This window comes from Callospermophilus lateralis, chromosome 7, assembly GCF_048772815.1.
Source record: "Callospermophilus lateralis isolate mCalLat2 chromosome 7, mCalLat2.hap1, whole genome shotgun sequence".
Lineage (NCBI taxonomy): Eukaryota > Metazoa > Chordata > Mammalia > Rodentia > Sciuridae > Callospermophilus > Callospermophilus lateralis.
The window spans coordinates 361,835-386,113 of NC_135311.1; the positions used below are offsets into that span (position 1 = coordinate 361,835).

A 24,279-nucleotide genomic window follows, 5' to 3' on the forward strand; every position below is an offset into this window, starting at 1 on the left:
TAGTTAGCTGTCATGGTTATTATTATGACATCTGCAGTACTGTGGATAAATCCAGGTATACTCTACCACTGAGCAACACTCACAGATTTTTTTTCATTTTGAAGCAGGGATTCCATAAACTTGCTCGAACTTGAGGTTTTCCTACCTATCCTCTAGAATTCCTGGGATTCTAGGTTGCACCACTATGCCTGGCAGTTATCAGTTAATCTTCTATTAGACATATGGGTTGTTTGCAACTTTGGTTATTTTGAATAATTCAACTATAAATATTCATATACAAATTGTTTTCTAAGTACATTTTTAGTTATTTTTGTACATGTCTGGGATCAATTCTGTTCATTATGTAATTCTGTGTTAGTTATTTTTTATTATTATTTACATATTTATCATTTATAATACATGAAAGTGCTTTCCACAATACTTGCACCATTTTGCATTCTCTCAAAGATATATGGAATATTCAATTTTTCATAGCCTTGATATTTTTTGTTTGTTCAGTTTTAGGTTTTGTATATTTTAATACTTTTTTGTTTACAGTACACAGTATAATATTTAGATTAAACCACCTCCCATGTTCTTGGATGGTGAGAATCAATATTGTCATAATGGCCATACTACCAAAAGAGCTATGCAGATTCAAGGAAATCCCCATTAAAATTCCTATGATCTCTTCATAGACATAGAAAAAAAGCAGCCATGAAATTTATTTGGAAAAATAAGAGGCCCAGAATAGCTAAAGCAATCCTTAGTGAGGAGTACAAAGCCTGAAACATTATAATATCAGGCCATAAATTATAATTCAGACCTACAGTAACAAAAAAAAAAAAATCATGATATTGCACAAAAGTACACAAAAAAGCCAATGGAACAGAATAGAAGAAACCAAGACAACCCCACATAAATGCAGTTACTTCATATTAGACAAAGATGCTAAAAATGTACACTGGAGAAAAGATTGCCTCTTCAACAAATGGTGCTGGGCAAACTTAAGTCCATATGTAGTAGAATGAAAGTTAATTTGTATTTCTCACCCTGCACAAAAATCAACTCTAAGTGAACCAAAAACCTAGAAATCATACCAGAATATACTAGAAGAAAACATAGGCCCAGCACTCCAACCCATTGGCACAGGAACTGACTTCCTGAATAAGACTCTAAAATAAATGAATGAATGAATGAATGAATGAATGAATGAATAAACAAATAAATAAATAAGATGGCATCGAACTAAATATCTTCTTCACAGCAAAAGAAAAATAGTGTGAAGATAGAACCTATAGAATGGGAGAAAATCTTTGCCACCTGTATATGTTGTTAATTTCTAGGATATACAAAGAACTCAAAAAGCTTAATACACACACACACACACACACACACACACACACACGTGAAAAAAAAATCAGTAAAGGGGCAAAGGAACTGAATACACCCTTATCAAAAGAATAAATATGAATAACCAATAAATATGTGAAAAAACTGTTTAACATTTCCAGATATTAGAGAAATACAAATTAAAATGACACTGAGATTCCATCTCACTCCAGTCAGAGTGTCAAGTGTCAAGAATACAAGTAACAAATGCTAAAGAGGATGTGGGTAAAATGGAAGGCTTATATACTGTTGGTGGGATTGAAGATTGTTGTAACCTCTCTGGAAAGCAGTATGGAGATTCCTGAAGGAATGGAACCACCATTTAACCCAGTTATCCCACTCCTCAGTATTTATCCAAAGGACTTAAAATCAGCATACGACAGTGACACAGCTACATTAATGTTTATAGCAGCTCAATTTACAATAGCTAAGCTATGAAACTAACTTAGGCATCCTTCAACAGATGAATGGATAAAGAAATTGTTGCTTAGGGGAACACAATGGAATGTTATTTAGCATAAATAAGAATGACTTTATGACTTTTGCCTGTAAATGGATGGGTCTGGAAAATATTATGCTAAGTCAAATAAACAAATTTCCCCAAAACAAAAATTCTAATTTTTTTGCTAATAAGTGAAAGCTAAACCATGTAAAGTGTTGGAGGATAAGAAGAGAAGTTCAGTATATTAGATAATGGTGGTCAAAAAGAAGGGATGGGAATAGAAATAGGAAAGACAGTAGAATAAATCTAACATAATTTTCCTATGTACACATATAAAAATAACTAAGTGAATCCCCTCATCATGCCCACCCACAAGAATAGGATCCTAATTAGAATACAATATATCCCATGCTTGTATAATTTCATCACAATGGATTCTACTGTCATATAGAACTAAGAAGAACCAATAAAATTAAATAAAATATGAAATTGTTTGAAAAGCAAGATAAGTTTATCCTGTTAGAAACTTTATATAATATATACATGTATCAAAATCTTTATTGCATAAGTATGTACAATTTTTATTTTAATTATTAAAAATAAGTTTAAATTTTAAAAACAAAAATATTCAAGCAGGATTGTTGTTGCTATTTGTTATTTTAATAATATACATAAATACCATAAAACATTTGAACTCAAATTTACTAGTAAATATTTCCTTTAGTTGTCTACCTCATTTCATTTCAAAAGTTTCTCTCATACCACCAGTATTGGATTCACTAGAGAGCTTGCTACATACTCAGAAAACCCAGCTCCATCCCAGAACTATTTATTGAATCACATTCTGCATTTTAGTAAATCTCTGATTCATGGTTGTGCAATTAAAATTTGAGAATTCCCCTTCTTAGTCATCATAACTTTCTCATATGAGAGATATATATAATTTAGATTATGATATAAAAATAACAAATGTATAGTCTTGTGTTGATGCCTGAATTTTATATTTTATTTCATAAATGTGGAGTATATACACTCTTTTGGGACTTATGTCACTTTTTCCTCAGAGGTAGATAATGGTAACACTGTGTTTAAAAGTATCTTTATAAATAATTAAAGTTATCACTTACATGAGAATCCTTTTACAAACTCTCAGCTCAACTTTATTTTGTTTTTTAAGAGAGAGTGAGATGAGAGAGGGAGAGAATTTTAATATTTATTTTTTAGTTTTCAGCAGACACAAAATCTTTGGTTCTTTTTGTATGTGGTGCTGAGGATTGAACCTGGGCCGCACGCATGTCAGGTGAGCGCGCTACACTTGAGCCAAATCCCCAGCCCTCAGCTCAACTTTAGTTAGATTACAAACTCTGAATTATCATATGGTCAAGGTGCTATTTATTTACCTGTTCTTACTTCAGGAACTGTTGACATTCAGGGATGTGGCCATTGATTTCACTGAAGAGGAGTGGGAATGCCTGCGGCCTGCTCAGCAAAAATTATATAGTGATGTAATGTTAGAGAACTACAGAAACATGGTGTTCTTGGGTAAGTATAACTAATTTTTAATTATTGTTATTTAATTTTCTTCCCTTGAAGATATTTCTGGGAAGTTCTCTGCAAGAATGAGTTTTAGATTTGTGCTTTCAAGAAAAAGGCATTGTTTGGTACAGATAAATGTTAATGATATTCCTTTGAGTCTTTAATCTCTTCCTTTCTTAGTTAGTTATATATTCTTCACTTTACATAAATGGTACTTAGAGGAATTCAGTGATGTAAAATATTGTGGCCTACACATAGCATTGGACACATTGAGAGCCCCAAATGTCAAGGAGGACCTCAAACTTCAAAGTGTTGATGGAGAAGTTATCCACCAGAAAATATTTTTTAGAAGCTTAGGTTTATTTCTCTTGTTGTCATTGAACACATATGCCCTATGTTTATCATGCTTTCAAATTCTTTAAAGTCTCCTTTTTTCTCCAGTGATGTACCAGTATATTCAAATTAACCACCATAACCCCCCTTAGCTTATGAGGGTCAGCATGATATTATTTGTGGGCCTTTAGGAAATTGATGCAAATTTTTGGAGAACTCTAGGTCAAACCATTGTAATAAATTAATGCTGAGAGCCACAGCTCAATTGGAATGGCCCCTGGCATTTTGCCAATAGTATTGGTTGAGAGGCAAGCCATTAGATGCTGGATTGATTCAGTTGTATATTAGACCTTTACTGTCCGCCTCAGCCTGCTACTTTGGAGTTCTCATGGGGATTCCCGGAGAGTTCCCATTGGTTGGGGAAGTGCGGAAGGAGGGATTTCGAGAGGAGGGATTTCCAGTTGGTGGTTCCTGGAGGAGCCGTGTGGCATTTGGGAGAGTTCCTGGGAGCATGTGTGGAGTGTGCTGGTGGAGTTCAGAAATAAAGTTTGTTCCTGCTTCAATGGCTCATGATTTGTGCCCAGCCAGACTGCAGCAAATTAATATTATAAAGCAATCTCTCCAATATTATTCATATATTTATTCATTAAAATTTTCTTATCAGAGCTCTTTATAAATACTTGTAATGGATTTTCTGTAAAGTGAAAATCAAGGTTTATAATGAATGCTCTTTTGGGATCTATAGTCACAGTTGCAAATTGTAGTTACATAAAAAGGTTTGTAAAATAGTAAATCTGTGCATATATACAATTTTGTTTGTTAAATTTTCTTTTTCTTCCATTTTATTGAATAGGTCTTATGTTGTGGAGTAGGTTTTCTCACATAATTTAGTACTGTTTTATTTTTATCCATATTTTATGATTAGATGGCAATTTCCATTATTTCACAAATTAGGACAATGTAAGTTTAAATTAAGATATGCATGATCCTTGTTTCTTTTGCCAATAAAATTACATGTGCTTTTACTTGCTTGCATAAATATTATACCCTTTAATGACATTTATATTTTATCTGGATTAGTTTTTTATCCTGCCTATGAACAGAGTAATGTAAATTTTCTATATGTTAATGTAGCGGGGATAAAGCCAGGCATGCTCTAATAATGAGCTATATGCCCCAGCCCCTTTCTATTTATGTTTGGAGGAAGGTTCTCATTAAGTTACTGAGGATGGCTTTGAAATTGCAATCTTTCTGCCTCAGAATTCCTAGTACCTGGATTACATGCATGCACTTTATATTTATGAGTTTTTTCTTATGTATTGGGTAAAGATATTTCAAAGGTAGCTTTAAAATAGTTTGCAATTATTTTTATATTTTATGTGTTATTTGAAATTTTAATTGTAATTAAAACCACAAAACAAAACTTACTGTTCACCATATCAAATATATTGTTCAGTAATGTTAATTCAAATTGTTATGTAATATATCTATAAAAAGTTTACATCTCAAAAATCAAGAAATAAATTCTTATGTAAACAAAGGCTCATTTCTGTCTTCTCTCAGTAATGCCATTCTCATTTCTGTTGAGAAAGTTTTTGTTTGTATGTTTGTTTGTGTTTTGTTTTGTTTTAGGCATCTTATATAAGTAGAATTCTGCCATATTTTTCTTTTTGGTAGGGACCTATTTCAGTTAACCTAATATCCTGAAGATTTATCCTGATTATAGATTTTACAGAAATTTATGGATTTTTTTAACATGAAAAATATTCTGTAGTTTCTATATTACAAATTGCCTCATCCACTTATTTCAAGGAATATTTGTTTTGCTTTCTCATGGTAGCTCTTTTAGATAATACTGTAACAAACAATGGCATGCAAATGTCTTAATTTGCTACATATGCAAGAGATTATTACACTCCCAATTTAATATGCCTATCTGTTTAACTTGATATCAGTACTACCCATTGAATATTGTAGCTTTTAATGTTTTTAAATCATGACACAACATTCTCCCAATTTTGTTTATATTTTGAAATTCTGGGGGCTTTCATACAATTTTGAGATTCCATAAAATTTCTGGAATATGTTTTTCTGTTTGAAAAAAAAAAGAAGTGGGAGTTTGATAGATATTTAGATGGAGTCTCCAGCTAACTGAGGCATACAAAGGTCTCTTAATTTTATCTTTCAATTCTGGAACAAGACCATGTTCAAGATTGTTCAACCAATTGCCACGTATTTCTGGATTTTTTTGGTATTTATTTTTTAGGTGTAGATGGACACAACACAATGCCTTTATTTTTATGTGGTGCTGAGGATTGACCCGTGTCCCGCCTATGCTAGGCGAGCGCTCTACCACTGAGCCATAATACCAGCCCTTATTTCTGGATTTTTGAACATCCCTTCCACTTTTGATTTCTAACTTTATGCTATGATATTTACAAAATAATTTGACTATTTTTATATCTATTAACCTTTGTTTTATTCCTTACCAGGGTCAATCCAGTTTAATATTCCATTTGCTATTGAGAACATTTAGTATATAAGTCAAATTCATTTAGAGTATTTTTCAAAGTTTTTGTTTTGTGATTACCATTTTGTTTGACTTTTTTTTTTTTTTTTTTTTTTTTTTTTTTTTTTTTTTACAGTAAATGGAGATTGGTATCTCCTAGTATTATAGTGTTACTTTCTATTTCTGTATTTACTTTTTCCAATCTTACCTTTTTATGTCTGGGAAGTATGATATGAGTTGAAAACATGTCTATTCTCATGACAGTATTCTAGGACAGTATTCTAGGGAAAAGTCTTTTTTATCTTTGTATAATCTACTTTGCCTCTTCTTAATTTTTTTTTTAATTTAAAGTATATTTTATGCCATATAAGTTCTTGTTTTAAATGGTTTCTGTATCATAATTTGGCAGCCCCAGCTTTTTTTTTTTTTTTTTTTTTTTTGGTCACTTTTTTATGTAACACTCATATTCTTTTGCTTTCATCTACTTCTTTCCTTAGATTTAGAGTTCCCTATAGATTACATTCAGTTGAATTTCTTTCAGATTTATTATTTTTATTTTTTAAAATTTTTATTTGTTCTTTTTAGATATACCATAGTAGATATAAGTATTTTGACATATTTTACATACATGGAATATAACTTTCCATTCTTGTGGTTGTATAAAATGTGGAGTTACACTGGTTGTATATTAATATATGAATATAGAAAAGTTATTTCTGATTCACTCTACTTTCTTATTCCCATCCCACTCTCTTCCCTTCATTCCCTTTTATCTAATCTAAACTGAACTTCTATTTTTGCCTACCTTATTGTGTGTAAGCACCTGCATATCAGAGAGAACATCAGCCTTATGAAGTAATATTTTACTACCTCTACATTTAGCATACAATAGTCACTTCTAAATAGTCACTTTTATGCAGACTAAATTTTTCAATTAAGGACTCAATTTGTCTACTACATACATAACAGTCTTGAATAAACTACACCCATGTACCAATAGTCCTAATTTGAAAATGTCTTCAAAATATAAGCATTTTGGCCCTCACCAACCTTGTGCACTATAATGCTAACATTTTCAGAAGACAATCCTTCCCAATAATTTTAACATAAAGTATACAAAAGTGGTTTACTAATTATACTTTTGTCATACACTGGCAACCTCTTTTACATCTAGAAAAGCTAGATGTAGATTAGGACTTGTTGATCCTTTATATACACTAAGTACACAGCACAGTAAAACAAAACCCACAGACATAGGAACAGTGGTTACTCTTGCCTCATTGTAAGCACACTGGCATGGTGCTCCAGAGAATCAGCATACAATATGTATTACTCAACAGGGGTTTTGGCTATTTCCCCACTCCCCCACAAAAAAAATTTATATGAATTTTTTAAAAATTACATGTGTTATATATTATCACTTCTACTTTTGACATATATTAAGAACTTTAGAACATCTAGAAAGTCTAGATATTTCTAAAAAGGTATTTAGCATTGTCAACTGTATATATAGTAATGAGGAGTAAAATACGCATACAAAACAATGGTTACAATATGAAGAATTTCTTTACATATAGCCAGTCTGGCACAGGACAATTTCTTCTTGTGGTCTGAGTCTTCTTCATTTCTTCTAATCCACTCAAAAGATGTGGACAAGTGCCACTCCTAGATATGGTCTAACAACTCCATTTCAAGGTCACTTCCAGAAGATATTTATGGTTTTTTAAAACAAATGGCCATTTACAAGACATTATTTTGTAATTCTATTATATGTTATCAAATGTTTACATTTAGAATGTCCAGATGTGGCAAAAGTTTTAAAAGTCTCAGAGCAGCTTTTTCATATTATATACACAGGCCTTGTACAACAGGCCAGTAAATCTACCTGAAGTATGGTAGACATTTTCAACTGATCAAATATGGTATGTTACCCTACAGTTTCTGTCTTTGGTAGAATAAACACCAAATACCCAAGGGTGTTCACCCTTCCACCCATCATGCTCCAGGGCTTCATTCACCTTCCAGGATGGATAAGGCCTTTGTTTTCCTTGTCAGGACAAGTTGTATTCTCGCGGAGCCCTCCTGGAATGGTCACAGAGAGCCTTAGTCTGTGCTAATTGGCTGCAGAATCCATCATCCACTCACCTTCTTGGGCCATCAAAGCCCCTGCTGGCCTCCAGGCATTGGATTGGCCACCATTCCTCTTGACATGCTATGCCCCCACCACACAAAGTTGCCATTTTCTCAGTGCTGGCTTTGGCTAGGATGGACAGGATTGGGCCAGGAGATTTGGCAACCCAGAGATCCTAGGTCTGAGGTCCTACAGATCAATGCCACCATCAGGTCATCCAGGCAGGGGAAGAGCTCTCAGGTTCTTCACAGCCTTGGCCAACCAGTGGGCAGCAACATTAGGAGCTCCAGGGTCTGCAGGGCAGAAACTTTAGGCTTTCACGAGCTCCCCAGCTCCTCACTGGCCTAGGGCTGGAGCACCCCAGAGCACCCTAGGGAGCAGGCCATGCTCCATTTTTCACCACACTCTCTGTGGAATTGATTCAGCAATTCCTTTTTCCTTTTTAGATTAATTTTGTTAGTAAAGTTTTTCCTTTTGATTTGTGGTTTGTAATAATGCATTATTAATAAAGTAAATTTTTTAAAAGTTAAGAATTTGCTACTGTTACTTTGAAAGTTGTATTCTATAATTCTTATAATTGTTTTTTCTACTTTGCTTAATGGTTTAACTTGTGGTTTATCACTTTTCATAGTGGCATGCTTGAATTTCTCTCCCACTTCCCTTATATGTTTTCATTTTATATATATATTCCACTTCCCTTTATATATTCTATAGGTTTTTAAGTTTTCACAGGATCTCACTATGTTGCTAAGACTGGACTTCAGCTTATAGTCTTCCTGCTCAGCCTCTCCCAGATTGCTAAAATAACAATTTTACACACCATGAATGCCTCTTTCAGACATTTTTTCTTGAGGAATTATTCACATTCACAATTTATGCTTATTTATATTAACAATCTTTGTCTGAATTTAGTTAATCAAACTGTCTTCAAATGCTTACTTAGTATTCTGGGTAATTCATAACTCTCACTATCCTAATGCTCAATTCCTAATATTTTTTTGTTTTTGTTGTTGTTACTTTGATTAAACCATGGTTTTCTTTATCTTTATGTGCTGTACTATTGTTAATTGATTTGTTCATTAAAAAAACAGACAACAGTAGATTATATAGTTCTTGTAGAAACAGTATGGAAATTTTAAAATAAATTTTAAAAGGCAAATATAGTGCTACAAGCTTGTAATCCTAGCTAACTAGGAAGCCAACAAAAGATTTTAATTTTGAGGCAAGCCACAGAAATTTAGGAACATCATGTCTCAAACAATTGTAAAACAGCTGTGTTGTAGTTTAGTGGTATAGCACCCCTGGGCTTAATCCCAAGCACCACACAAAAATAATTAAAAGTAGAATGATGGCTGGGGATATGGCTCAAGTGGTAATGCACTCGCCTGGCATGTGCTGGGTACTGGGTTTGATCCTAAGCACCACATAAAATAAAAAATAATGATGTTGTGTCCACCGAAAACTGAAAAATAAATATTAAAAAGAAATTCTCTCTCCCTCCCTCTTTCTCTCTCTCTCCCACCCTCCTCTCTCTCTTTAAAAAAAATAATAGAATGACCTCATGATACAGAAATGCCAATATTAAATATGTATCCATAAGAGATGAAATCAGCATGTTGAAGAGATAGCTCCACTATTTTATTCAGTGAAAACATTGCTCTCAATATTCAAGATATGGACTCAACCTATGTGCCCATCAATGATCAAATTAGTAAAAGTGTGGTATTTATATGCCATTGCTGTTTAGATATGAAAATATCTTGTCATTTAAAGTAACATAGGATGAATATGCAGGACTTTGCATTAAGTGAAATAAGGCAGATACAGAAAGTCAGTTGCAGGAGAATTTGATTCACATGTGGAAGTCAGAAATTCAGAGAGTAAAATTGTGGTGACCAGGTACTGTGTTTTGTGGCATGTTGGCTTATTGTGCCGCAGTCTGGCTGGGCACAAAATAACTGAGCCGCCACGAGGCACTTGTAGGTTCAAACAGGAACTCCTTTATTGCCCAAACTCCCGCAAACACCACCCACTTGGCCCTTCCAGGAACACCACCAACTGGAAATCCCTCCTCCGGAACTCCCCCAACCAATTCAAACTCCTCAGAATCCCCACGAGAACTCCAAAGTAGCAGCTGCCTGAGGCGGACAGCAGGGGTCTCATATACAATTGAATACACAGCTTAACATAATCATCATCATTTCTATGGGTCCATGGCTTCACCTCTCAACCACTCCCTTCTGGCAAAAATGCCATGCTTCATTCCTACTCAGCTGTGGCTCTCAGCATCTCCCCACTTCTGTTTAATTAAACAACAAGCATGTGGCTTAGGGAACGTGCCTGTCTTAGGTTATCCAATACTACATATGGTTCTTACTCACCATCGGATGAGCTGATCTCAAGGCGTCAGCCTCCTTTCTTAGGTTGGTACCATTGCAATTGGATCATACCCGTCATTGACTACCGGTCCAGCCTACTTGTGGATAGGCCTTTGCACCAGTGGGGGGGGGGGGGGTGAGGTTCTTTGCCTCACCTCTGTTGGCCCCCAAATTTGGCCTTGGTGCCAGTGTGGGGGTGAGGTTCTTTGCCTCACCTCTTTTGGCCCCCAAATTTTAGACCATCACAAGCAGAAGGGAGGAAGATGTAAAATGCCACGACACCAAGCCAAATGACGGTTCCTTTTGGAAGAATTGTACCACCGATGACACCATCAGCAAAGATACCCCAGCATTACCACAATTCGCTGCACCAAGAGATAGTTCACAATGCATACTAGTGATACATAGTCCAGGCAAGTTCTGCAAGCAGTTCAAAGCAAAGGAATCTGTTAATATGTTCATTTCCTCCTAAAGTAAATCGACTCCTTGATTGAGCATCACTTGTTGAGTTACATTATTCATTGATGCATCAGTTTATATAGTTTGTTGTGATAGCTATCACAGAAGCTATAGTTTGATTTTATCTTTGACTTCACTGGCACTGGGATGAAGATAGGAATTCTGGCAATGATGGCTAAAAAAAAATAATATAACATTCCAGCAGGCACTAAAAGAAAGCCATTTTCTAAACAATTTAATATCCTGAATAGAATTAAATGTAACGAAAAGGAAAGGTGAAAGTAAACAAACATATCTGTTAACCTCCTTTTTTGTTCATATTTTAAAACAATCCTCAACAGGTATTTACCCAATTAATTAAACCATTTAAATCATGTGAATAAAAAAAAATTTGGATCCCTTTTTTCATGAGCGCTCCTCATATATGATATATAGACATACGCACATACAGACATACAACACAAAACAGAAGTGTGCACACATAATACAATACATACAACACATAACATAATAGTAAAGGCCTTGTAGCTTTTCACAGGTGAAATCTCCATTGCAATGTTTAAAAACTCCACAGTCAAAAAATAGAACTGATCAGAAAAAATTTAACCAAAAAAAAAAAAAAAAGGAAAAAGAAAAACATTAACCTAGGTCTGTATGAGCTCAAAATAGAACTTCATGATGTGGGAAAGGGCAATAATAAAATAGATATTGAAAAAAGCATTCTGGTTTCATTAGCCTCCAGATGTGGGAGAACCACTGTCGCAGATGTAAGGATAGAAAAACTGGAGTTCTGGATATTAGCTGTTATGGATTTGAGCCAAATCATCTTCTTTTTGGTCTATAGAAATCGCTTTAGTTAATCTCTCTGTCCTTCTGCTAATTGTTGTTTGACCAGGTCATGGGCTGCTTGTATCTTTTCTTTAGTCAGAGGCCACTGAGGAAACCATACTGGTCTTTCTGATTTCCAAGTAATTTTTATTGTCTCAGTGGCTCTTTCTGAAAATCCAACCCATGTCTGTCCGTTCCTTGATGTTTTTGTATTGGTGCTTCTATACCTTGTTCTTGTTTTTCTAATCTTTTTCCTTTTCTAAAACCTTGTCTAGTCATAATAGTGGGTGCATTTTGGTTGATTTTATTTGTTAATGTCAAACCTAATTGATCTAGGACATCTTGTCCCCATAAATTTATAGGAAGATGATCCAATACATATGGCTGTATAGTTCCTTCACATCCTTCAGGATCCTTCCAATCTAATACCATTGCACTTCTATGGGGATTATTTGCCACTCCGAGGCCTCGAAGCATTTGAGTGGCTGGTTGTAACGGCCAATGTTTTGGCCATTCTTGACGAGAGATGATGCTAAGGTCTGCACCTGTATCCAGCAGCCCATTAAGTTCATATCCTTGAATATTTAGTTTTAGCATGGGGTGAGAATCTAAATTTAAAGAAAGCATAGCCCAATCTACACCTGTGGAGCCTAATCACCTGGAACCTCTTTCCTATAGTATGGCTGGAAAATTTATCATGTAGGCTGGGTATTATTAATAACTGTGCTATTCTATCTCCTGGTGAAATTACTGATATACCCCTTGGAGAACTGGCTATAATTTTATCATAAGTCCTTTTAGAGTAGAAGAACTGTGTCCCAATAATAAGCCTACTGTTCCTTGGGGAAGAGGTCCTTTTACCTCTGTGGGAATGATTTGAACTCCCCTCTCTGGACTTAGTACTGCTCTGGCAGAGGCGCAGGGGTCCAACCCTGCGCTCCCTCTGGTTTGTCTGATGAGGGATCTAATCGATAATGTGTCCTGGGCACTACCCTGATGGTGTTGCTGAGTTCCTTCATTGCCCCATATATTTGTGGTTGTAGGCCCCGGAGCATTGGGCCCCCCTGTCCTTTTTTTTTTTTTTTTGGCAATGGAGCCTGATGCTTTTCTCCATGATAATGTGGGTAAACCCCCATTTTTGATAACAGAGTACCCTCTATGGTGGTTTAAGGACAGTATTCATTAGCCCAATATCTCCCTCTACAGCATCGTGGGCAAATACCCGGTATTCTACCCCTTTGATACCTAGTTTTGTTAAACTCTCCTCCTACGTGACAATTCCTTTTAAAATGTCCTGTTTGTTCACAATTGTAGCATGTTTTTGGCCTGGCATCTAAAACCTGTTGTCCTGCAGCTGCCAAGACTTGCCCTTGTTCATTAATATCTCTACATAATTTAATATATGTGTTTAAATCTTCTTTTTTCCATGGTCTAATGGCCTCCTTGCACCATCGATTTGCTTGCTCAAAGGCTAGCTGTTTAATTAATGGCATTGCTTGTTCTGTGTCCCCAAAAACTCTGGTAGCTGTTTGAATAAGCCTATCTACAAATTCAGTGCAAGGTTCATTAGCTCCTTGTATTACCTTAGATAATTGACCTTGTAAACCTCCATGTCCTTGTAAAGTCTTCCATGCTCTAACCGCATCTGCAGCAATTTGTGAGTTATAGCAGGATCATATGCAGTTTGTTGCTGCTGACCCTCATAAGGTCCTTTTCCTAACAACATATCTAGATTTCTCAGAGGATAACCGCCTGCTGCATTTCGCCTAGCTGTCTCCTTGCAAAATTCCTCATTGGCAACCTTCCATAACAGGTATTGTCCTCCATTTAGCACAGCTTTACACATACTAGTCCAATCTGCTTGCGTCATGTTCAAGTTGGTAATGGATTCGACCATGCTTACAGTGAAGGGTGCTTGAGGACCATAGGTTGTTACAGCCTCTTTTAGCTGCCTCACTGTTTTGAAATCTAAAATATGGTGATTTCGCTGCCCTCCTGCCATCTCAAATACAGGGCATGCTAATCTTTGAGGTCGTGTCTCAGGATCGCATCTATCAACTACGGGGGTTAATGGCCACTCAGCATATATTGTCTCCATAGACGGAGCTGTTGGTTAGACACTTACACCCTCTGGTGATAGAAAGGTGTTAGTAGCAACCTCCCATTGTAATTTCTCTCCTGATAGCCCCTCCTTCTCTAAACTTTTTTCCTCTGTCTGACTAACTCGAGAGTCTTCCTCTTTTACTTGATTTAAAATGTCTTCTCCTAGACTAAGCAAAGAAGATTGTAACAAAGTCCATATGGTAATATGCCAACTGGCAGAGTTCCTGGGCTTTCCTTTTGTATCTTAAAATCTTCACCATGATGGTTCCATTATGATATATTTAGCAACCCTTCTTTATTGAACCATGGGCTACAACTCTGTATTGTCTTAACGTATGCCCTAACTGTTCTTGATTTTACTGAGATGCCTCCTTCCTCTAGCACTTTACTTAACGCCCTTTCGGTTTGGTTCTTATTAATTTTTAATTCCATAATTTCCATGACGAAGATACCCCTCACCAAGATAATGTAAAACAAAACCGAGACAAAAATGGAACAAAAATTTATTATATCAGCCTTTCTATCCTCCTGAAATGTCCATCCGTCCTTTCTCCCCATCTGTTCTTCAGATGCAAATAGTTTTTCCTCAGATGTGAGCGGTTTTTCTTCCATCCCACTTATCTCCAGGGACTGGCAACTTAAAACAAAAGTGAAACAAAACAAAAGAAGAATCTTTAAATGGTTACCCATCCTCTTGCACTGCCCCCAGAATCGAGCAGTTTACCTTATCACTTACCCTCAGGTGTTCCCTGCATGGGCCACCATATGCCGCAGTCTGGCTCAGCACAAAATAACTGAGCTGCCACGAGGCACTTGTAGGTTCAAAGAGGAACTCCTTTATTGCCCAACTCCCGCGAACGCCACCAACTGGAAATCCCTCCTCTGGAACTTCCCAAACCAATGTGAACTCCCCAGGAATCCCTGTGAGGCAGACAGCAGGGGTCTAATATACAATTGAATACACAGCTTAACATAACCATCATCATCTCAATGGCTCGCTGGTGTCACCTCTCAACCACGCCCTTCTGGCAAAAATGCCATGCGTCATTCCAACTTGGCTGTGGCTCTCAGCAATATTGTTAGTCAAAGTTTACAAATTTTTATTGAATGGGCATAAGCAGGTCAAGAGTATTTTTGTATCACATGGTGAGTGTAGTATATTATGTTCTTGGTAAATACTAATAGAATGAATGCAATACTTTATGTGAAATAATGCATGTATTGGTTCACTTCATTTAGTCATTTCACTTTGTATATATACTTTAAAATACCATGATATACTTAGTAAATACACAAAGTTGAATTTTTCAATGAAACAAATCATCAAATAATACAAATTTAAAAATGTAAAAAACAATTTATTAGTCTTGAAGGTCATGTTGGCTTTATCCAGATAATATGGATGTAGGCTCTGTAAGGTTTTTATTCCCTTCCAAACTCGTTTTCATGGAGAATTTTTCTAGACATATGTGTGTATTTTTCTTATTAAAAGAGTCCAGAGTCTTTTTGCTCTTGTTAAATAACTGTGGTATTATCATCCAAAATCTATCTGTTAATTCCAGGTCTCTGTGTCATGGTAGACAGAAAACAGTTTTCAAATACTTCAAGAAAGCCCTAAATGCTTGTGTGTATCTTTTATATTTCCCCTATTCTATTGAGAATGAAAGTAGCTGGTGAAGTTTTTTCTAAATGCACAATACTATATTGTGGAGGAGCAATGGCTGTATTTGGGAAAAGTTACATATTTTCTTCTCTCTATTATTATCCTTAGTAATATACTTCTCTTGGATACTGTGATCTCTACAATAGTTTCAGTAATTTTCACAAGGTAATTTTGTCTTTACATTTTTAACTTATATATTTCTGGAATAAAGATGACCTTGGATTTACTAATCTGCTACCTCACTGATTTCTTGACATGGTGATAATTTCATATCTTACTATGAAAATATATTCATTTCAGCCTAGTAAGTAAAATAATTTTTATATTGGTTTATTTCAGGCATGGCTTCTCATCATACCCAAGAATTTTCACAAGACCAGGGCATAAAACATATACTTCAAAAAGTGATAAATGGAAAATATGGAAATTATGAACTTGACTATTCACAACAAAGAAAAATATGGAAAATTGTAAGTGAGAATGAACATCATAAATTATATTATCAAAAGTCAGTTCTTATTCACCACCATAGAATTCATATTGGAGAGAAGCCCTGCAAATTTAGAGAATGTGACAAAGATTTTAATGAAAAATCTCACCTTATTTGCCATCAGAGGATTTATACTGGAGAGAAGCCCTACCAAAGTAAAGAATGTGGCAAAGATTTCATTAAAAAAAAACACATTATTTATCACAGCAGAAATCATACTGGTGAGAAGCCCTACAAATGTACAGGATGTGACAAAGCTTTTAGTAAAAAATCAAGACGTTTTAGCCACGAGAGAACCTATACCAGAGAGAAGCCCTATCAATGCAAAGTATGTGGCAAAGCTTTTAATCATAAAAGTAGCCTTATTTGCCACAGCAGAGTTCATACTGGAGAGAAGCCCTACAAATGTGAAGAATGTGGCAAAGTTTATACTAAAAAATCAGCCCTTAATTACCACAGAAAAATTCATACTGGAGAGAAGCCCTACAAATGTGAAGAATGTGGCAAAGTTTATACTAAAAAATCAGCCCTTCATTACCACAGAATAATTCATACTGGAGAGAAGCCCAACCAATGCAAAGTATGTGACAAAGCTTTTAATCAAAAAGGTAACCTTATTCACCACAGCAGACTTCATACTGGAGAGAAGCCCTACAAATGTAAAGAATGTGGCAAAGCTTTTAGTAAAAAATCAAGACTTATTAACCACCAGAGAACCCATACTAGAGAGAAGCCCTACCAATGCAAAATATGTGGCAAAGCTTTTAATCAAAAAAGTAGCCTTATTCGCCACAGCAGACTTCATACTGGAGAGAAGCCCTACAAATGTAAAGAATGTGACAAAGCTTTTAATGAAAAATCATACCTTACTTACCACAGCAGAATTCATACTGGTGAGAATCCCTACAAATGTAAAGAATGTGGCAAAGTTTTTATTAAAAAAGCATATCTTATTCCCCACCAGAGGATTCATACTGGAGAGAAGCCCTACAAATGTACAGAATGTGACAAAGCTTTTAATGAAAAATCAAGCCTTGTTTGCCACAGCAGACTTCATACTAGAGAGCAGCTCTACAAATGTACAGAATGTGACAAAGGTTTTAGCAAAAAATCAGGCCTTGTTCGCCATCAGAGAATCCATACTGGAGAAAAACCCTACCAATGCAAAGTATGTGGCAAAGCTTTTAATCGAAAAACTAGCCTTATTTACCACAGCAGACTTCATACTGGAGAGAAGCCCTATGAATGTGAAGAATGTGGCAAAAGTTATATTCAAAAATCAGCCCTTAATTGCCACAGAAATATTCATACTGGAGAAAAGCCCTACAAATGTGAAGGATGTGACAAAGTTTATAGTCAAAAATCAAGCCTTATTAAGCACAGCAGAGTTCATACTGGAGAGAAGACTTAGAAATGCAAAGAATGTGGCTAAGCTTTTAATCATCCATCAAACCTTACTAGACATCAGAGAATTCATATTGGAGACAACTTCTACAAATTATTATAGCAGAGAAAAATTATTTAAATGAAAAACCTGTTACAATGTGAAAATGTCTCCCACAATTGGTCACCCCTTACTCAACACCAAGAAAACGTACTAGTAGGAGAGGGTCAAGTGGAAAAATTTGTTTCAAAACTCATAGACATTGCTCAAACATTATTGAACTTTAGAGAATTCATAATCCTCAGCAACCTTAAAAAGTTTTATGTTTCCAATCCCTTATTTAAATTTCAAATTTATTAAACATCTGAAACCTTATTCCTGTAGTGAAGGTTAAACAGCATTTTCTAAAATATGTGTCATGTTTAATAGTGAAATATTTACAATAAAAACCTTGACAAATATAAAGGAAGTATACTAAAGTCCTTATCCATACCTCATAACTTGATGTACTTGAGGGTCAGTAAAAGAGAAAATAATTTAAATAAAGAAAATGAGCAACTGGCTTTAAATTTTTATTAAAATTTATTAAATATTATTAGGAGATATGGAAAGATAACAAAATCATTGTAGATATTATACATCCAGAGTGCAGATAGCTCATCTTTGAAAGGATATGCATTTCTTATAAATCAAAGATTACTGAATATTTGCACTTTTGAATGTTGGAGAAAATTATAAGAAATATATTTTAAAAAATTTTAATTTTTTAAACTTCATTTCTTGTACTGTGGGTTAAATTTAAGGATGCTTAACCACTGAGCCACATTCTCAGTCACACACAAACACACACACACACACACACACACACACCCCTCCCTTCCCCAACTCTTTTAAATTTTGAGGCAAGGTCTGCTATGTTGCCTAAAACCTCAGTAAGTTGCTAAGGCTGACTTTGAACTTGTGAAAGTTTTTCCTCAGCTTGCCAATTTGCATGGATTACAGGCATGGGCCACCTTGCCCAGTTTACAGTGCCTTTTTACCTATATTCATATTATACATGCAACATATTAATAAATATAAGTGAATGTTAATATGTTAACACTGTCATGTATTGAATCATGTCATTATCTCAAAGGTATCACAGTTTTCCACTTGACTAAGGGATTTATGTAACAGAAAGACATACTATTGGGTAAATAGTACTGTAACATCTCTTAATTATTGTACACATTAATCAAACTTATTTGGGAAATATAATTTGCATAAATCAAATTGTTATAATTTTTCTGTTTGTATTTGTGGAGATATTAAGACAGTTATGAGAATGATATATACTGCAGAGAAGACAGACCAAGGCAGATTCAAATAAAACTATCCAAGCACTCCATTTAGACTTCTCTGTGTACTGAGCAAAAGTCTGCAGGCTTCCAGGTACACCAAATCTTCCTCTACCTCCCCCTTTCACTGTGTGCTCTTAGCCTCAGATGAGATTTCTGCATTCAAAGCCAGCCTTTCAGAAAATAAGGGCCACATATAAAATAAATCTGATACTTGGGAATCCTGAAGTCATCAGTGGAGAATTTCTAGGGCCTAAATTTGAACTTAATATTGAGTTGCTTTTGAAGACTATGCTTTAAGGTAGTGTCTTAATTTTACTAACTTGGCTTAAGTTAAAGATTATTTTTATTTTTGTTTTTAATTCCAATGTTATTTTGCACATGAATTAAGAGTATGTGGCAGGCAAAATAATGTCATTCCCAGGAGATCCTTTTCCCATGATAATAAACATGCCTCATTATCTTGCAAGTGACTTTGCAGATGGTATTATGTTAAAGATTCTGAGAAGGGGAGACCATCCTGGGTGGCACGGGATCATCTACACAATCCAAATAATCCCATGGTTCTTTAAAATGAAAGAAGAGACATAGAAGTCTGGTGATGGATCAGGCACTCTGCCAGCTGTTGCTGGTTTTGAAGGTGGAGGAAGCAGCCTCCAGCCAAGAAGTGAGGGGTTTCTAGAGCCAGAAAAAGCAAGGAAGCAGGATGTGCCTGAGGTCCTCCATTGGGTGATACAATGATTGTATCTCCCAGTGATTTTAGACCAGTGGGACCCCTGGGGGACTCCTAACCTACAATTCTAACATAATTGGATGTGTTCTCAACCATGATGTTTGTGGAAAGTTGTTACCACAGCAATGGAAAATCATCACTAGTGCTACTCCCTCTCACTTCAGCATGAGATCTGGGGTATGATGAACTTTGTAAATCCTGAAGATCTTAGGGTGCTGATTTCAACATCATGTGGACATCAACACTTAAAAAATGCTTTATTGATGGTGGCAATGCTGCACAGGCTTCTCTGTGACTCTGATGGAGAATATCTAGTTGGCCTCCTCTACAACAGAGTAGAACTTAGAATGAATCAGGAGACAGGGAAGCAAGGTCCTGGCTAGAATAAGTGAAGATGCAGGCCACAAAAATAAATAATGGAGAAGGAAGTAGAATTAAGAACAAAGGGCACAAAGAAAGGGTGAACCTAAGAGCTGCAGGTGTGACTACCTCTGAGCTCTGAGCTTCAAGGTCCAGGAAGTTGCATGTGGGCCTCAAGAGAGACAGGATCTTTTGGACCAGCTGTTTGCTCTCCCCAGTCTGCTCTCTGAGAGCAGTATAGTCATTGATGTGGTCTATGATATGACAGCCATGCTTGTTGGTAAAGAAGCCACCTGTAGTATCACCCTCCAGCTCATTCCTGGAGGATCATCCAAATCCAGCTCTAAAAAAGAAAACCACAATAATATAGGATCTGCTGTTATTTATGATAATATCCTCAGTTCCCACCAATGCAAAGAGACAGTGAAAGAGCCCAGGATCAAGAAAGGCAGCCTTCAACAATTCTGAGTGGGTCAAGTCCATAGAGACCTTTTGGTTTCTTTATTTTTATAAACTTTCTTACATTCATTGCATAATGACAAACTTGCCAGAAGACAAATTTTGTCTTCATTGACAAGTGGGCTATTCAGGAAGAATAGCATAAACATGAAAAGTGTTCTGGATAGGAAAGGCACAGACAAGCAAATCAGCTGGACACAGAGAGCACATTTAAGAATGTGTACAGGGAAAAAAAAAAGAATGTGTACAGGGCAATGATGCAAAAAGAGCAATAGGACAACTGTGGCAAGAAGAAAAATGAGAAGAAAGGCAGCCGCAAAAGAGTCGATGAACAGGACTGAAGGCTTTGTTGCACACAGAAAATTTTCTAAATTCACATAACACTTATAGAGGACTGACAGTTATTTGCATTAATAATTTTCCTTCATTGTGTCCAAGCCTTTTAGATGTCATATTTATACCATTTGTCCTAGTGACAATGACAAGGAGAAAAGAAAGCAGAGCTGTGAAGGACCAGAGGTAGAAAATTCTTACCAACATCCCAAACTGCAGAGGAAATAACTGAATCTAGGGAGGAAAGATAGCCAGTGTTCAGGACACCTCAAACACCCTGCACCCCAAATCACACACAGGCTAGCCTTCACCACACAAGATCTAAGGCACCAGGACTTCCCTGTCATGTCATCAGCATACATATGGCCCATGGAAAAGCAAAAATCAACAGATTGATATGTTTATGTTATTTAGAATGAAAAATGTTTGATGGACAGGTATTCCAAATGAATGTAACTTCTAGTTTAAAAACCTGTTAGGTACAATTTTAAAAACCAACTTTTTTTTTCTATGTGCTGTCTAGTACAATGCTGTAGTGAAACTTAAATATGCACAAAATTACATGCATATAATATATATATATATATAAATGTTAAAATATTGATCAAGGGCTGGGGTGCAGTTCAGTGGCAGAATGCTTGCTTAGCATGCAGGAAGGCTTGGGTTCAATTCAATTTTGTAAAACAAGTTTACAAAATGTAAAGCATCCCAAAAAAAGGAGTTCCTGGTAAGAGGAGAGTGGGTCACAGCCAGGTTCCAGTTCAGGCCTCTGGGGGCTGGGAACAAGAGAAAGAGCAGAGACTGAGCCATGGGGCTGCATCTTAGCTGGTGCATGGGAAAACAGTGACAGGGAAGCCTTTTTAGAGGGAAGTGACTCAACACCACACCCACCATGGCAGCTCCAAAAGGGGAAGGCAACTGCTAATGTATGCTTAGCAGTTCCTGCCAGATGGGTACTGTGCTTGGCAATTCACAGATGCTTCTTACTTAAAGGCCACAATAAAAAGTCCCTGAAATTGTCCAATTTCATTTGAAAATTGAAGTCATTACCTGAAAAAAAAAAAATGAGTATGTAGCACAACTAGAGAAAATAAGGATTAACATGACCCAAGAGTTAATGGCATGAGAATTTGAAATTCTGAGCCTTGAAGACTCAGACTTAGAGAAGAAACATGAGCAGAATTGATAAAGGATATGGCCATACAGGAGAATGGAGAGGTTAACTGGATTGGTGCAGCAAAAAGCAAAACAGAAGAAGACATAGAAGTGGAATGATGTGTCAAGAGGTTGGGGAGTGGGCCTCTGTTAACATTCAAATCAAAACTAGGAAAGCAAGATAGAGACTGGATACTGAAGAGAGCCAGAGAAGTCTGGTAAACATGCTTATCTGAAGAGGCAGGCAAGAGACTGGGGCAGAAGTGGAGGTCTACCATGTGGAATGAATTTGCCTGCCACCTAGCACTGTCCCACAGCCCTGGTTTCCTTTTGTCACACACTGAGGTCCCCCTAGGTGAAGGAAAGGGAAGCCACTCTAGAGAGTGTGGCAAGGTCTGTGATAGTGAGACAGAGCCTAGTGAGGTAGAAGGAAGACTACCTAAAAAGAAAGCACCTGATTTGGTCTTTAGGCCCTATAAACCCCAGCTTGTCTATTCATGTCTCAATGCCCCCTTTGCCAATTGGAGCACGTGAAATATAAAAATATCATAAAACCTGTTCTACTATAAATAAAATTGGGGGGAAAACTGGCTCCAGGACAGTATGTGTCTCCCACCTACAGCCAAACTTCCATAGAATTTTTTTTTTTTTTGCCCTTTTTTGATTTTACAATGATTTTCTTACATACATTTTTTTTTTTTTTTAATTAGAACTCTATAGTCATACATTGCCGGGGGCCAGCCTCAGCATGGTGTTTCGGAGGACTTCCTTGATTGGATAACAAGGAGTTGGCGAGCAACAGCAGAAAAACACAGACACAAAAGTGAAGGTGCTGAATCTGAATCTTATGTCTTGAATCATATATACTATTCTTTTTGGAATGATTACAATACTTTGTGGTTACAAGGCAGGAAGCACAGAAATTGTTATTCAAGGAAGTACAGCTTCATTTTTGAGTAAGCCTAATCAGACAAAAATAATCATTAATCCTAAGCAGCAGTAAGCACTTTTAACTTTCATTTCGTGTTTTGCCTTGAGCTGTTCCACTTAGCTAAGCTTAATAGTATTTAACCATTATCCAGACATTTACTCTACCCTCAAGCTGATTTATCACATTTCAAACCTGGACTGGTGCCACAGTTATAGCAAGTGGTTAACTTAAAACGTTTGGCTACCATTTTTAATCACTCTAATGGCAAAGAATCATACCATTCAGCCCTGCTAGCTGGTACCTGAATCCAATACCATCTACTTATTTGTTATCTAATGATTAACTTTTCCTCTCTCATTTTTAAGCATCAAGGGGTCCCCCTATGTCTGATTTGTTCCCAGTTACTTAAATCTCTATAGCGTACCCGTTTATTATTAACATTTACTATCAACCCTACATTGAGATCATATTTTCCTGTCCAGGACCAAGGGGGCAACGTGGGAGTTGACTCTGGTCCGAGTCTATGAGGGGGATACCAAAATCTACCTCCAATCATGTAGGCTGGCCCATAGGGCCCCATGACTGTTGACATAGGCCTATATTTTTTATTATTTTTTTCCTTATGACCTACTTTAGCAGGAAAAACCTTTGGACTTTCAGGAGTAGTTACTTGAGGCTTATTTAGATTAACTTTGACAAGGTTTTCATAAACTTTCTTAACTGTTTTTTCCTTAGGGAGTTTTGCTATAATACTTAACTGTTTATGAGAATTGGCTACATTATTGTAGTTGTTGCAAGCTGACATATTTTCCAGGATTGTTATGTTTACCTGGAGAGTAATGTTAATTCCCATAGACTCAATGGTCATATGAGAGGTGAGTAATATTCCAATTACAATAAAGCCAAACAAAAAACATTCAATTCCCAGAAACATGCTCTGCTGCCCCAGAGGTCAGTCGCCTTGCGCCATCCACCTCAGGAAGGCCTTGCCATTTCCTGTGTCAGGGAAGGGGTGCAGCATTACATAGTAGTGGGTTTATTTGGACAACATGCATGCAATTTGACTTCAGTTCATGATTCACCCCTTTCCCTCTCTTTTCCCTCCCATCCTCCCTGACCTTTCCCAATTCTCCTTCATCTACTCCACTAGACTTACTTTTGCTCATCTATTAATTTGTATTTGATTGGTTCTTCCTACCTAAGCATAAAGATGGAGTTCCCTGTGGCATATTTATATGTGCACATAACAACTTTTTAAAAGAGTTCATTCTGGGGCTGGGGTTGTGGCTCAGTGGAGAGTGCTTGCCTCACATGCCTGAGTCCCTGGATTTGATCCTCAGCACC

At 36.3% G+C, this 24,279-nt stretch overlaps 1 protein-coding gene across 1 annotated transcript in view; it reads left to right on the plus strand.

Annotated features, from left to right (window-relative positions):
• The window catches only part of LOC143641981 (uncharacterized), a 33,368-nt gene extending 15,192 nt beyond the window's left edge, over positions 1-18,176 (plus strand). The window contains exons 2-3 of the mRNA XM_077110101.1: positions 3,229-3,355; positions 16,093-18,176. Of these exons, the coding sequence (XP_076966216.1) occupies positions 3,229-3,355; positions 16,093-17,654 (1,689 nt within the window). The 3' untranslated portion in view covers positions 17,655-18,176. The remainder of the gene's footprint in view (positions 1-3,228; positions 3,356-16,092) is intronic.
• Positions 18,177-24,279: the final 6,103 nt, after the last annotated feature.